The 14,678-nt window shown below is 34.1% G+C and overlaps 3 protein-coding genes across 6 annotated transcripts; 1 reads left to right on the forward strand and 2 right to left on the reverse strand.

Moving 5' to 3' along the window:
* Positions 1 to 2,041: 2,041 nt before the first annotated feature.
* LOC106641773 (uncharacterized) lies at positions 2,042 to 4,482 on the reverse strand. The gene is made up of 4 exons (XM_014356289.2): positions 4,228 to 4,482; positions 3,990 to 4,128; positions 3,743 to 3,901; positions 2,042 to 3,446 (listed from the first exon to the last, which is right to left on the reverse strand). Exons 1-4 carry the CDS (start codon positions 4,373 to 4,375, stop codon positions 3,011 to 3,013), a joined length of 882 nt encoding a protein of 293 aa, XP_014211775.2. The 5' UTR covers positions 4,376 to 4,482; the 3' UTR covers positions 2,042 to 3,010.
* Positions 4,483 to 4,632: 150 nt separating this feature from the next.
* On the forward strand, positions 4,633 to 6,548 carry LOC106641786 (acidic mammalian chitinase). Of its 2 annotated transcripts, XM_014356306.2 has the most exons (6): positions 4,633 to 4,821; positions 4,886 to 5,095; positions 5,171 to 5,446; positions 5,529 to 5,765; positions 5,836 to 6,259; positions 6,337 to 6,548. In XM_014356306.2, the coding sequence occupies exons 1-6, from the start codon at positions 4,778 to 4,780 to the stop codon at positions 6,466 to 6,468; spliced, it is 1,323 nt and encodes a 440-aa protein (XP_014211792.1). In that variant the 5' UTR covers positions 4,633 to 4,777; the 3' UTR covers positions 6,469 to 6,548. The 2 variants fall into 2 exon arrangements, with proteins under 2 accessions (XP_014211792.1, XP_089452264.1); XM_089596138.1 differs by lacking the exon at positions 4,633 to 4,821 and having other exon boundaries at positions 5,040 to 5,095; positions 5,182 to 5,446.
* A 492-nt stretch (positions 6,549 to 7,040) lies between these two features.
* On the reverse strand, positions 7,041 to 10,105 carry LOC106641785 (ubiquitin carboxyl-terminal hydrolase MINDY-3 homolog). Of its 3 annotated transcripts, none has more exons than XM_089596136.1 (6): positions 10,047 to 10,105; positions 9,204 to 9,800; positions 8,696 to 9,077; positions 8,336 to 8,604; positions 7,957 to 8,254; positions 7,041 to 7,878 (listed from the first exon to the last, which is right to left on the reverse strand). In XM_089596136.1, the coding sequence occupies exons 2-6, from the start codon at positions 9,289 to 9,291 to the stop codon at positions 7,572 to 7,574; spliced, it is 1,344 nt and encodes a 447-aa protein (XP_089452262.1). In that variant the 5' UTR covers positions 9,292 to 9,800; positions 10,047 to 10,105; the 3' UTR covers positions 7,041 to 7,571. The 3 variants fall into 3 exon arrangements, with proteins under 3 accessions (XP_089452262.1, XP_014211789.2, XP_014211790.2); XM_014356303.2 differs by having other exon boundaries at positions 10,027 to 10,072; XM_014356304.2 differs by lacking the exon at positions 10,047 to 10,105 and adding an exon at positions 9,908 to 9,993.
* Positions 10,106 to 14,678: the final 4,573 nt, after the last annotated feature.

Genomic DNA, 14,678 nt, shown 5'->3' on the forward strand with positions numbered 1-14,678 from the left:
AAAAAAAACTATCTCTCCCTCAAGAGCTACGCAATTTCAATACGATAAAATCTATGTATTAGTTTCACACATTTTTCATAGTGAAAAATCTCTAGCATTTAATCATTTTAACAGTAAGTAGTAGTTATTTATGTATATGTTGCTACTACCATTATTGTATTCATATCTCGTATAGCCTAAGGCTAAATAAATATTTCTTTTTTACGGTCACACTTTTTCTTATCTCACAGATAATTATTGTGCTTCAAGCTTTATTTTTTTTTCCTATAATGTTTGGAAAATTTTTTCTTTTTCATTATAACGGGCTATTAAAGAAATATTTATGAAAAGAATCAAATGAGCGAGTACTTAAAACGAGTCTATAGTCAGTATTATCCACGACGCCCAGAAGTAAACATCTTGACAGATTTGCAAAAACATAGAGTATAATTTTAGTAATTACTTTACATACGTTGTTCCCGAAGTATCGGTTTCACAGCTTTTCTCGAGATGAATAAAAACAACTCAAACGGTAGGTTTCTGTGTGAGTGTACACTATAACTATACTTATTTGTTTAAAGTGGTACAAAAAATATACGTACATCTGACCAATCCTGAATAGTTTAATAATTTTAACAATAATCTCTCAATACCGTGACACAGTGTAAATTATAAGTATATAGCTAAAATTTATAAGAATAGCTTTTTTCGAACAAAGTGAAGTGAAAAACAAAGGGTATACATTAGGGCTCATACAATGATGAATTTTGTTTGGGTAAAAGAGACTATCCTGAAGAATTTTTTTTTTTTCTTTAGTTTAATTAATTTCAAGTATTATGTAGTGGATTATATTTCTCGCACAAAGATATCAACTCAATTAAATAATCTAAAAAGCTTTATTCGTGTCCCTCTACCTTTTTTTTTTTTTTTGTACAACAGCACTGACATAAAACATCGTGGAAAATCTGTGTACAATATCTCAAAAAAACTGCAAGAATACTCTGACTTCCAAGATTTTTGTGTGTGTGTTTTTTTTTTTTCCGTTATTTATTGTGTTAAGGTAATTTGATGGTGATTACCTTTAATTAATTTTACCACAGAAATTGTCACAGTAATAAATATAAGGCTCATGTCCAATTTTATTGAATATTAGGGGTGGGATAACGAAATCTTGGATTTATAACTTAGTAAATATAAAAGGTTCCATTGCAAAATGGTAATAATGATAGGAGTACGTGTGTATACATGCAAACTCATTCGCGATTTTTATTTCGTACAAACAATGCTTTTTAAAAATCATAATAAAAATTCAAGTAGCACAAGAAATTTGTGGTCCTTTTTTTGAAAGTACTCGTTGACAACTTCTTATACGAGGTCTGTCCGGAAAGTGTCCAAAACTGAAAAAACCACTCAAAGGACAGCGATTCGATAAAACGACGGTTGAGAATAATGCGACGAGAGAACTCAAGGCCATCCCTAAAAGTGAGTTCTAAGACTGTTTTGAGAAGTAGAAACATCGCTGGAACCGTGTTGTTCAATCAAATGAGGATTACTTTGAAGGATGCCATGCACCGGAACGCCAGCGCGGAGTTGTAGAAGCAGGCTCGATACTTTCCGGACAGACCTCGTGTATACATATAATATGACCTGATCGAGCATTAAAATAAAAATTGATTATGTCGTTTGAGATTTATGGTAAACGTGGAATAATGTCAATTGTATTTTATACAGGTCACAATGGTAGCACTTGTCAAACGACGTCGGACAGACAATCAATCAGGATACAAACATTAATAAATAAGACGATAGACAGTAAGTTTGCGAAATCGGACACAAAAACCGAAAAAAAAGAATGGAATAAGTCGTTTTGATGAAAATTTTAAAAACATTCAAATATGTAATATTTCGAAAAATTTGTATTCAATGTATTATTTAGTTAAAATATTTCATGTTTCGGTGAAATGCAAATAATAATTCAATAAAAACTTTTTACAAAATCATTTCTATCAAGCACTTTCAATGTAGTTATTGTATATTTTATTATTTCTTATTAAAGCGGATTTTAATTTTTACGTAAGTACAGGTACTTAAAAATAATTTTTTGAAAACTTGGAAGGCTTTTTTATCTTTTTTATCGTTAGAAAAAAAATTTGTTTACAATTCATTTTTTTGAGATATCTCCTGTGTGGCAATAGTAGCGTACATTCTACTAATAAAAAATATACGAAAATTGTAGAAGTTTATCTGTTTCGAGGATTTCCATTCCGGAAACGCTATTAATTGTTAAAGATATAAGTTACAATTGGGACACAACATTAAATGACATTTTAATTATTATACATTCACGTACACTATTGGAAATTTTCATCTCTATTGTGCATAAAAAATTTTTTTTTAATTTATGATAGCAGACTCGTTCCACAATTGTATATTTGGTTTTGTTCATATAACTAAATCTATACAAGAGTACTGCTATTTCTGCATCAATGTCCCTTTCCTTTATTTTCACATCTATGCTTCATTGACTTGTCATTTTCAATATATTATTTTATGTGGAATTTTTGTGAAAAACGTAATTTCAAGCTGTTGTCTTATGTTTTTGTTTCAAAAATTATTACATACCCATTTTTCCACATTACAGGCGATTTAAATATGATTGGTCTTTTTGCAAATCGGTAAGTAATGAATAGGAAAAATTGTAGATGAACAAAGTCAGTCTGGATCGATGACCCCAAAAAAAGTTATGGATTAAAAACTGAGTCGACAGTATAAGCTATAATTACACCTGAATGTAAATATAAAATCAACAAAAAGGTCTGATTTTTTTTAATTATCAGAGATACTTTTATAAAAATTATCAAATTCCAATTAAAAGTGAAGTTATCAGTTCTATCATTATTTAGGTATTCATAATTAATTATCACTATTCATGAAATCCATGATTACATTGTTATACTTTGATGGTCGCTTCACTTAGGTTTCATAAGTATCTGTATTTACTTTTTCTGAAAACATATAGTTCCAGTGTTGATCAAGAACTAGGGTGATCTGAAACGTTGGTTGGCAGAGTATCGGTTTCAACACTTTTGTCGACTGAGAAACGATGAGTTGACTTTTGAAACCGCCTCAGAGTAGATAACGCTGGCAAAGGCATATTTTTTATTTTTAAATATCTGTAAGCTTTAGGCGAGACGTTCCTTAAGGTGAGTGCTGCTGATAAGTCGTTTAAATTCCATTTTACGTTTTTTCTTTGTCGATAAAGTAATTTTTTAATTTGTCCTTCGGTGAAGGCCGGTTTTAAGATTTTGTGAACCATTTTTTGAACTTTTCTTTTTACTCTTCTTTCTTCTGTTCGTTTTTGTTTGACCAACTGTTCATTCAATTTTGTAACTGTCTGTTGTAACTGTTGGTTTAATATCGTCAAGGAGCTGTTTGTTACTTGATTCTTTTCGAGAGGTTGGTCGTCCCTATAAAAATATTAACTTTACAACAATTTTAGCTTTACAAAAATAAATCCAATTGATTATTCATTCGATTTTATTTATATGTTGCTTTGAATGGAATAAATCTGATAGCTTTCATTATTGAATAAATAAATGTAAACGTATTTAATGAAGTGTTTTTTTTCTTTTTTATATAGATGTAACATTTGTAACTCCAATGCTTTCCCCTACATTTTATTATCATCTCAATTGTAAGTGGGACCATCGTTTGTTGAACATTTTTCATGAAAGAAACAAACAAAGTAATATATTTAAATTACCTTTGATCTTCTACAGTTGGACAATGCATACTTCTTAATGATTCATCTTTGTTCAGATCTCTCAGATCCAAACAAGTAATGGGAACGTTCTCGATTTGCTGAGATTTCAAGGGGCTCAATTCTTTTTGTTTGACGACATTTTTAGTGATTTTCCTCTTTCTACGTACAAATTACAAATTAATTTGTGAATACCGTACACTTAGAATACGAGCTTAGTTTTTAATTAAACAATTAACAATATCAGTACCTTTCATCTTGAAGTATTGGTTTTTCGGTTGGCTTGGCGTCTTTGCGCAATACATAAATATTTTTATCCCCAGGAACAATAAGGTGTTCAGGTTTTCTTTGAAAACAACTTTGTGTAAAGTGTATGGAACAAACTCGAGCTGAGAGAAAAATGTGTTCATTTATTAATTTCAAGACAAACTTAAACTTTTGTTAATTATGTATTGTCAATGTAACCATTTATATCATTAATTAATTACCGTTTTTGAGATTTATATTATCTTTGTTACAAAAGATTTTCCACTCTTCAAGTAAATGTTCGTCTTTTGGAAATCGAAAATAACGAATGCCGGTATTTTTCGTGTTCATATTGTTATTTCTACACAATTGAACCGAACAGCAGGGCATTTTTTAATAATAAATTTTACTCGATGTTTATACTTTTACTTCACTATTTCAAACTCAAACCAAAAAAATAAATAAGTAAAAAACACTTAACTTGACTCACTAAAGAATGTCAACAAAAACACAGCTGATTTCCAACAATGGCGAAAGTTGAGACTTTTGTGCGGTAAAAAAAGATAAAGATACCGTAGATAACTAGATAACGAACTCTTGACGTTCTGGTGACAGCTGCGTTGCCATTTACATGGCAAATAGATTTTGGAACGCTCCCTGCTGTGGTGTGATCTCGCGCCCGGGTGTGGTGGTGTACACACTGTACACACAAAAACAATGAAAATATACTATTAATTATAAAGTTGCTCCAGTACACTTAGACCAGACAATTCTCTACCAAGTTTCTTATCAATGGTTCAAAAGGCTGACTACACGCTTCTTGCTGGAAAACAAAAGTGAGTCCAAATTAAGAGTGCACAAAGAAATTCCCAATATGCTGATGCATTTTTAAATACCCAGGTTTTCCTGCTACAACATCATCATCGTGGTCATCATATTCATCCTCGGTTTTATATCCATCGGCTTTCTAGCCTACAATTTCTTCCAAACTGCCATAGCTGAGGAAGAACTCGTCAGTAATGTCAAAGTGCCTTCGTGGATGCACTGGATTTGGAATCACAACGCCACTCGCGTCAGGGCTTCTAAATCCTCTGTAAAACCCATTGATGAGTGAGTTGTTTATCTATATATACTACTTATCTCAGCTTATAAACAGTCTTTGTAATTGCAAGTACTATCTTGTAGGTATTTTTTAGTATGCTACTACACAAAAGTCAACGACTCGGATTACAGTAAACTGCAACCCAGCAATATTGATCCTCACCTGTGCACTCATATCATTGTTGGTTTTGCCTCGGTGATAAATAATACAATTGACTTGGGTCCAAACTTGGATGTTTACAAAAAAGTTGTTAAACTAAAGGAAAATGCACCAAAGCTCAAAGTTATGGTCAGTATTGGAGGTGCTAGCAACGAAGCAGGCTTTCCAGATATGGTGGAAAACTATGAAAACAGAAAATCGTGAGTTCCTTGACATTATTATTTGATAAGCCTGATTGAACGAAAAATTCGATTCAAATGCTAAACGTGTGTCCCTTTCTAGTTTTGTCAAATCAGTATTAAATATTACAAAATCTTTGAATTTGGATGGCATCGATTTGGATTGGGAATTCCCCGCGTGGACTAATGCACCTGGTCGGCAAAAGAGTCATTTTGCACAGCTAGTGCATGAATTGCGGCAAGAGTTCGACCTCAGTGGCAGAAAGCTTCTTTTGAGTGCTGCTGTGGCAGCTCCACAAGCTATTATCGACCAGAGCTACGAGGTTCCTTCATTGGCAAAGTAAGTTTGATATAAAAATTCTTATTATGCAGCCAAAATTAAGAATCCCATCGAATCTAATTATTTTTAGAAACATTGACTTTATAAATCTCATGTCGTACGACTACCATTTTTATGTGTGGTACTATCCGGTTACTGACTTGAATTCCCCGCTATACTCGCGATCTCTGGAAACTGGCTACTTGACTTCGTTAAATATAAATTTTTCGGCTAATTACTGGGTTCTCCAAGGGATGCCTCGTGAAAAAATAGTCGTGGGAATTCCGTTGTTTGGTCATTCTTATAAATTATACAATCATCAAAATCATCAATTAAAAGCACCAGCTAGTGGCTATGGAGACACGGGAGTTTTAGGATTTGTTACGTATCCAGATGTATGTGATTTTTTAAAAAATGGAGCAGTAAGAATTTTTGTAAAAGATAGTCAAGTACCTTATACGTACAAAAACAGTGAATGGATTTCATACGATGACATATCAAGCGTAACTTATAAGGTGACCAACAATTTGTTTTATCAACTTTTTTACTTGTATACAAAAAAAATTTCTACAATTTAATTATAACTTTTCAGACAACGTGGATTAAATATAATGGTTTTAAGGGTGCAATGGTGTTTTCCTTAAATACAGATGATTGGAATTCCACATGCACACCTAATCACAGATTCCCTTTAACAGACGCTGCAAAAAAAGTTTTAAATTAAAAATAAAAATTATATCGTCATTTGACACTTTAAAGACTGGCACTATCTATAAGTTGTAAATAAAATATTTATAAATTTTGTGTCGAAAGGTTGAAGACTTAAAAATTTTTATTTTTTATAAAAAATTATTTTATTATGAATAATTAGGTAACTGAATGTTTATTATTTTAATTACAAGTTTATAATCCTTATACAACGTAGTCGATGCGAGATTTCAAAATACCAAATAATTTGATAACGAATAAATCGCAATGATTTATTTTAAAGAAAATGTAAAGATTGTCATTTTACGAGTTAATTTTTAATTTTGTTTCCATCTAAATTAAGTTGAATTATCTACATAGATGAAAATATTTTTCATAAAACAAAGAGTCATTATCATTTTATAAAAACTTACAATATTAATAAACGAACCAACTCTTAAAACGAACAACTTTACCAAAGTCAATTTATAGTTATATCCTGAAAAATTGCTAATTTTAAGTCAAGTAGTAACAACTAAAAGGTAAAATTTTCACACTTTCTTAATATTTATAAACCGGTTATGATAAAAATATCTGTCGAATTCAACATTCAAAAATAAAAAATATATTCTGAAATCATGCAAACTATAAATAAAACTATCAATGAACAAATTTTAGCTATCATACAGTTTTTTGTACATATTCAACATTTTGTGGGGTAGTAGCTTATATTTTTTAAACAATACTTTGCGCAAATAGTTCATTGTAGTTTTATATCAATAAAGCTACACAATTTTTATTTCGACAAAGCTACAAAACTACTACTGTTCGAGAATAACTTATTATTTTGCCAAAAGAATGTAAACAAAAATCTCTTGATACATGTTTGCGAAACTTAAAAGAGATTGATTTTTAGCATAAAATTCAAGTTTTCTAAAATCTCAAGTCCCAAAATATTTTACCGAAATCTTTGGATTAAGGTTTGAGATTTGTTAAGGCCAGCAATGATATACATCAGCATCCATATCAATATTTTCTTTACATCAGTCTCCGACAGCCCGGACGAGCTTATACTTTGCTCGACTAAGCCGGTTAATTTGCCAGTTATTTAAATGCACTAAGTAATCATTTTTGTACATATTAATTTATACTGGGCTCTTGATTTGACTCCCACTGAATTTCAATACTTGGCCATTTGGTTTGCAAAACCGTCAACATAGAATTATTATCGGCGAAAGAATTTACTGCACTTTCAAGTAAAATGGCTTGGCCTCTGTGATATTTTACTTTGTTATCAGGATTGCTCCTCGGTAATCCGTTGTAATGGTGTAGCACAAATGTATCTGGTAGTGTTCTAGGGTCTTCCGGGAAAAATTCATACATAAAATTATTAAGTAGAATTATGCCATCATTGTGCCTGTCGAGCTTTTTCTTTATTATATCAACACTGTAAATTTTTATCGAATGATTAAAAAAAAAATTTATTAATAGTTTATTTAATTTAAAATAAAAATCTAATACTCACTATTCAGTATCGGAAAACAAATCGAGTTCAGCCAGAACATTTTGCAGCGAGTCCGTTGGAATGAAATTATTCCCATCGTTGTCGTATTTTTTGAAAACTCGTTTAGCTTGTTCACTGCGCGTTTCAGCACTTACTAATTTTTTTTCCGCCGAGAACAAAACTGTCAAATGCGTTTCTGAACCAAGTACCCAAACTGGATGCGAAGGTGACTTGAGAAACGAACCAACTTCAATGTACCTTAAGGTTTCCAATAGCGTTAAAAAACCAACCTCGTTCTGTTTTTCAATACCTTTTAATTCTGTGTGACAAGATATAACACTTTTTAATTGACTTTATCTAGAAGATCATTTTTTAATACTTTGATAAGCTACTGTCTTACTGAGTCCTCCTACGTCTTGGTCGTGATCCCACACATTGCTCACAGCCCGTCCACTAAGCATCAAGTTAATCAAACTTTGACTCCCATATCCAAAGGTCGAGTGAATCAAGGGGTCAGTTAAATCTGATATTTCCAGCCGCATCTGGGCTATTCCTTTTGTACATATGACTGAATACAGTAGTAGCAATACGCCAAACTGTCCCTTAAACATACTTATATTATCAGTTAAAAATTTTTCAACTTCCTCAACAGTACCCAACGTGTGAATCCTGAAAAAAAATTGTCATCCATGAAATTATGCGAAAAAAATGGCTGTAGCACTGTAAAGAGGTATAAAATAACCCAGGGTATACTACTCACCTCAAAAGTGAGTGAAAGGTTTTGGAATCCAAGGCCGGCTGAGCAGTAGTCTCCGCATCCATGGACTCACTTTTTTGGTCGACAGGCACTTCTCCATTGGGCAGACTACTTCCACTGTCATCAGAACTTCTGGTTGATTTGTCAACGAGCAGGACCGAGTACTTGGTTTCCTGAGGATCCGCGGCTTGAGCTAGGATCTCCGTCATGGCTCTGACGAGAAGCTGATCGCAGCTCTCGGGCGTAACGTCACGCCAGGTCACCATGTCCGCCAATTCAAGCAGCAGCTGCTTCAGGATGAACGCTTGGAGGGGAGCTATGACGGCACAGGGACCGCCATCGTCTTGGATGAGGGCCGAAGGCTCGTCCGGACTGAAGTAAAAGCCTACAAGGTGAGAGAAGAAAAGCCAGTGAGTATTCAACAGTAACATCAAGTACATGAAGGTAGTCGGCGCTAACCTCCAAGCCCGATAAAGAAAAAGAAAAGCATGGGCGTTTAATTTGTACTCACCTTGAGCCCAGCGGCGAAACACTTCCTCCTTGACGGCATTGCCCCAGAGGGTGTTGCGCACCTCGGCAACGATCTCCTCCGCTGCCATGTTTTTCAACTCAAGGGTGGCGGCGGCTGAGCGAGTTCTTTAGTGGTGCAGACACTGCGGACTATGAGTGTACATACAACTGCTATGGTGATGCTCCGATAAAGTGGCTCGCTCTCTCCAAGGGAGGCCGGTTGACCCCGACGAGGGTGTCACTTCGAGGCCACGGACTCGACGTCGGGAATCCGGCCGTGCCCTGTTTTGCTGCTACTACTGCTGTAGCGGTCCTCGTGGACATGTAAGGACAACCACGCTTCGCGCGCACGAAGCAGCAAAACACACTCACAAACAATACAACAATCTGCTGGAGCACGATTTCTAATTGTTGTTGCTGTTGTTATCGTATGCGTGCCCATCATCTGCCCATTGTGTCAAACGTGCCCAACTGCCCATGCCCTCATGCATATAAGGGAGTATCTATACCAGAGATAATATGTCTGTCTATACTATGTACTAACGATAGTGCAGCGACTGAAGTATAACAATCATACGGGCCGACACGGGGAGATGCGCTAAAAACAAAACAAACTTTACTTACGACATAAGTAAACGTCTAATTTGTCTCATCGATATAAGGATCATCCAATCGTGCACGGTAAAAATTATTTCGTAAATTTACACTAGATATAATTTTTCATGGATACGAATCCGACCCACGTTGGATTCATAGTAAACTTGACTACACAAAAAAATAGTAAATAGTACTTAATATTACAATATTTACAACAAATAACTTACTTTTACTAACATGTACATACTTAAGTAATTCAACAACAGGCCCCAGACACACACTACAGCGGCTGCACACAGTAGGTTTGTTCGATTAAGGTGTTCGGACTAGTTCGGAGCGCTCCTTCTGGTAGTCCAATCAATAGGTAACGGCCCAATGTTAAATTTCCCAAAATTTTTAACAGCAAACAAAAAATATGATCGTATAGGAAAAAAAATTCTAAGAAAGATAGCGTTTTTGTCTACCTTCTCGCGAATGGCGAACTTAACCTAAAAAATTCGTAAAGTAAAAAAAAAACGGTTTTTTGCAAAAAAAAAAAAAAAACTAAGGCTCGTAGAGGAAAAAGTTAAATGAGAAAGTTGTAGATATTAAAAAAACACATCGATCCTTTTTTATTTTATATCGATCCGTCCATTACTTTTCGAGATATATCGAAAAAACTGTTAAAAATCGAACATTCTTATTTGTGCTGTACCTTTCGCAAATTAACGTTTAGGAAATTGTTTCTCACTGAAAATATAGCCATTGGCGAGCCAAAAAAGATGCATTTTAAAAAATCAAAAAATATCGGTAATTTTTCGAAATATATCGATTTTTCGAAAAAAAGATCGTCTCAAAAATCGGTTCCTCTTGCCCGAGGGCTTATCCTACAGAAACGAATCGGGGCTCATTTTTTTCATTAATAGTTGTACTTTTGTGCCAATAAAAAATCGTAACGATTTTTTTATATTTAAGGCTCCAAAAACCCTTTTAAAAAAATTAAAAAATTTTGGTCACGTTTTTCTTTGATAATTTTGTCAATTATTATTCCTCAATAAAGTCATACCCTGCTTGATTGCTATATAATAATATATTGTCAGCCGTCTTCCACCCCCATTGAGTTACGATGTTGTCATTACCTATCCATTTTTTTAATTGTAAGTAAACTCGGAAAGCGTGTTGTTGTGCGGCTCCTTCGATCGGAGGAAGACATTCTAATTTAAATGATACTCGAGCAGTGGATCGTTTAAAACATACAAAACGGTGTTTGTTCAGAGTACCTTCTGTTTTATTGCAAAACAGTAAAGAAATTATTTGGCACATATTTTTAGCAATTTCTTCTCGAGAAGCATCTTTTTGATAAAAAATGTCTATTAAATTGAGGTGCTTTTTATGAGAATTGAATATTTTTATTATTTTATTTTTTCCTTGTTCATAGAAGGAAGATACGGTATCACAACCCGATGTGGCATGGAAAAACGCTACGTATTTTTGCAATTCTGGACACTTAAAGCTGCTGTTAGTATACCATCGATCTGTGTCTCGCCCTCTTCCTTTTTTCAAAAAAAAAATCTGTCTTGTAACTGAACTTAATTGCGTTAAAAGTACAAGTAAATCAATATCTTTTCCAACTAATATCACTGCCCTAGTTACTGAAGTCAGTTTTATTGCAGTTTGAACAATAACTGAACCTGCATCTTCTGTTTCTATAATAGTCTGAAATCCAGCATTTCTCAATTCTTCGGAAAGCATACTAATCAACCTTCTTTTATTGCTAACATTTGATAGAAAAATATCTTGTTTTTCACTTATTTTCGTGTTTTCATCAAAATTAAATTCTCGGCAAACATTTTTGTTCCGTTGTTTTCTTAATCTTTCTCACGTTTTTAAACTACTACTCGTATCCTCCGGATAACCATCAAATACTACAACTGCTTTTATATACTGACGTACGTATTGTACGTACTTGTCGATTATTTCCTTTACTATTATATTAGACTGCCAAACAACACGATGCAAAAGACTTCCGCCATCTAAAACGTACACGAAATTTGTAGGTATTTCTGGGCTCTGAGGTAAGCTCTGGAAGTTATCGTAAAACATCGATTTTCTCGTTTTGCACATTCCATTTTCATCAAAGAGAGACAGTGGAAAAGGTGCGAGTTCGTATTGCAAATAATGCTTCATATCATCTTGATTTTTCAAATTTATTGAAATTCGTTGAAAAATTAACAAAGGATTTATTGTCACAACGTTTTCTTGAACTTTTATGCTCGATGTCACTGAGCCGAGAGAGCGAACTTTATTTTTGAAGGAACCCGTCATATTACTAAATGGCTTCCCGATGTGATTCTGTAAAACTTTCAGTCCCTCTTCGTAGGCATTATGGCAATTTATCTTATCATTTCCGATAATTCCTGAATAAATTGACATTAAAACGTTTGAATCGGGAAATGGATTGTATTTAGTAAAAATTCGCTTATTTTTTGAAAATCAGCTGCATCTCTTTTTATTCGAGAAGTACGCGTATCAACATGTTGCTCCGATGTATCCAAAGAAACGTTGCAAAATTTCTCCATTTCATTGCATATTTCAGTCAATGCGATGGTAGATACGATCCATTTTGCAACAACACTGTCGGTTATTCCACACCCATGGGTCAATCTGCCACTGCTTTTCATTGCCTTCATTAAAACTTGCTCTATGGTCATATCCGTAAAAATACCAGACCACGCTTTCTCAGATCTCCTGATCGTAAAATAACCACATTTTGCGAATTTATCGAACTCAAAAATATCCATTGTAGATTCTAATGCTATCATATCTTGAAGATAAATATGACTGCTTTTAGCGTATGGATAGTGTCCGCTAGCGTGGAAAAATGGCAGCATTTCTTTTACACAATCAATTCATCTCAATGTGAATTCCAATCTCCAAGTCTCTCGGCTTCAATAAACTGCTTAACAATATTTATCATTTTGTAATACTGCACCCATAACTTGCAGGTCGGTCCTTTTTCTTCAAGTTTATTCAAGTGTCCAATAAATTTATTTTTTATGTCAATAACTTTATTGTAATAAGTATTCGTATCATCAGCTTCGTAAATTTTTTCTGTATATTCCAACAAACATGAAATTTCATCTTCACTTAAACAAATTGATTCGAAAATAATTGCGGCGAGTGCTGCTTGTATTAATAAGTGACCTCTTATGGCTCGTGAATAAGCATGACCTTCAAGTGCTTTTTCGGCCGACTTTTCTGCATACAAAACAGAAAATGCTTCTTTCAGTCCTCATCCTTTCATTATAAATCCCACAGACCCTAAGAAACTCATAAGCATATGAAAACCTCCAAGCCGTACTGTGATAGAAAGTAAATTATGAGGATCATTTGCGGGATTTCGCTGGCCCCTCGCTCGGCATCTTTCGGCTGCTTCGACGAGAACCGTGAATATTGTATTGTAGTCACTCGGAGAATTATTTACAAACGGGATCGGAATTATATTTTTGATGTCTCATAATCACTGTTTTTATGACAGTCTTCTTGAAAACCACTCCATCCTTGTGTTTCAAGTGGGCGTGTCGTTTTTTGATATAACCAAACAAAATCAGCCGCAGAAATGTCAAAATCATTTTGTATTGTTTCAAAATTTTTTACGATTTCATTATGTAAACCAACCGAAGTACCTCTATCAAAGAACCGAAGAGGAAGAAATCCGAATTTTCCGATTTCCGTAGATTTTGGCATCGCATTTAATCTTGCTATGGATATTTCTGACGTGACTGAAGAGGAAGGAGTAACGCACATTATGCCACCCATAGAATGAAAAGTGTTTAACCCATCTAATGTATTAGTGTTACGATCAGCATTATCAAATGCAAACTGAACGAAGGCATCATCGGAAATTATATACTGCTGAGGATCATTAACTATCGACGATTCGAACAATTGAGTTTCGTGATAAGATTCACATCATCCTAAATAGGATAGACTATCTATAAGGCCTTTGGCAGCGTATATTTTATGTATAAAAGATGATAAACCTAATAATATCGAAGATACAAATGTCAAGCGAAGATACAAGCGTCGAGGCCGAACGCTTGATATCAGAATGTGTGCGACTGTTGTAACTCTTTTAGTCCATTTATTTTGCAATCCTTCTGAGCGTTTGTTGCTTTTTATTAAAACCTTTAAAAAAGTCTGTAAGCTATCAGGAACATCTTTTTGAAAATTATCTAAAAAGTTACTCGGGGCGTTATAAACTTTCGTATTAAAAGGTTTTACTCGTATGACTTGTAAAATGATATTAGCAGCCATTTCAACGATTCTGAGACGCTCCTCTTCTTCTGTAGGGGCTTTTTCTCTGTACCGTTGATCGTTTAGTTTTTTCCCTTTTTTATCTACAAAACAAATTATTGTATCGTTGGGCACTGAATGCATGAATATATCATCGCCGAAGTAATTAATTAAATGCTCTTTTATATGGTCGATACGTGGCAAGTTTTCACGAAAATTTTCTAATAGTTCTTTTAGAGAAAATTGCGAATCGTCAGCATGATCTATTAAATGATCAATAATATGCTGTACTACCGTCGACATGGTATCGCCCATTGGATGGCCAACTTCCTTAGCAGACCCAGACATGTAAAACTTTTGCATGCACGTTGCATGGTAACGAGCCCCTACTTGTGTGAGATTTACTGCATACTCTAATCTTAGTTTTAAATTTCTATTAAAGTCTGTCTCAGGATCTAATTCTAACTGTTGTAAAATATTTATCTTCGCGGTATCATTTGTAACTAATCTGACCGGATGTTTGTGCGTATCAGTTGTTGCGTCAGATGCGCAAAAAAAACACAACGTAGCGAAGTCAAATTGCCGGGCCTCTTTATGCTCTCTT

The sequence above is a fragment of the Copidosoma floridanum genome, unplaced genomic scaffold (genome assembly GCF_036245765.1).
Source record: "Copidosoma floridanum isolate Cflo_tuat_1 unplaced genomic scaffold, Cflo_Japanese_pri ptg000029l, whole genome shotgun sequence".
Lineage (NCBI taxonomy): Eukaryota > Metazoa > Arthropoda > Insecta > Hymenoptera > Encyrtidae > Copidosoma > Copidosoma floridanum.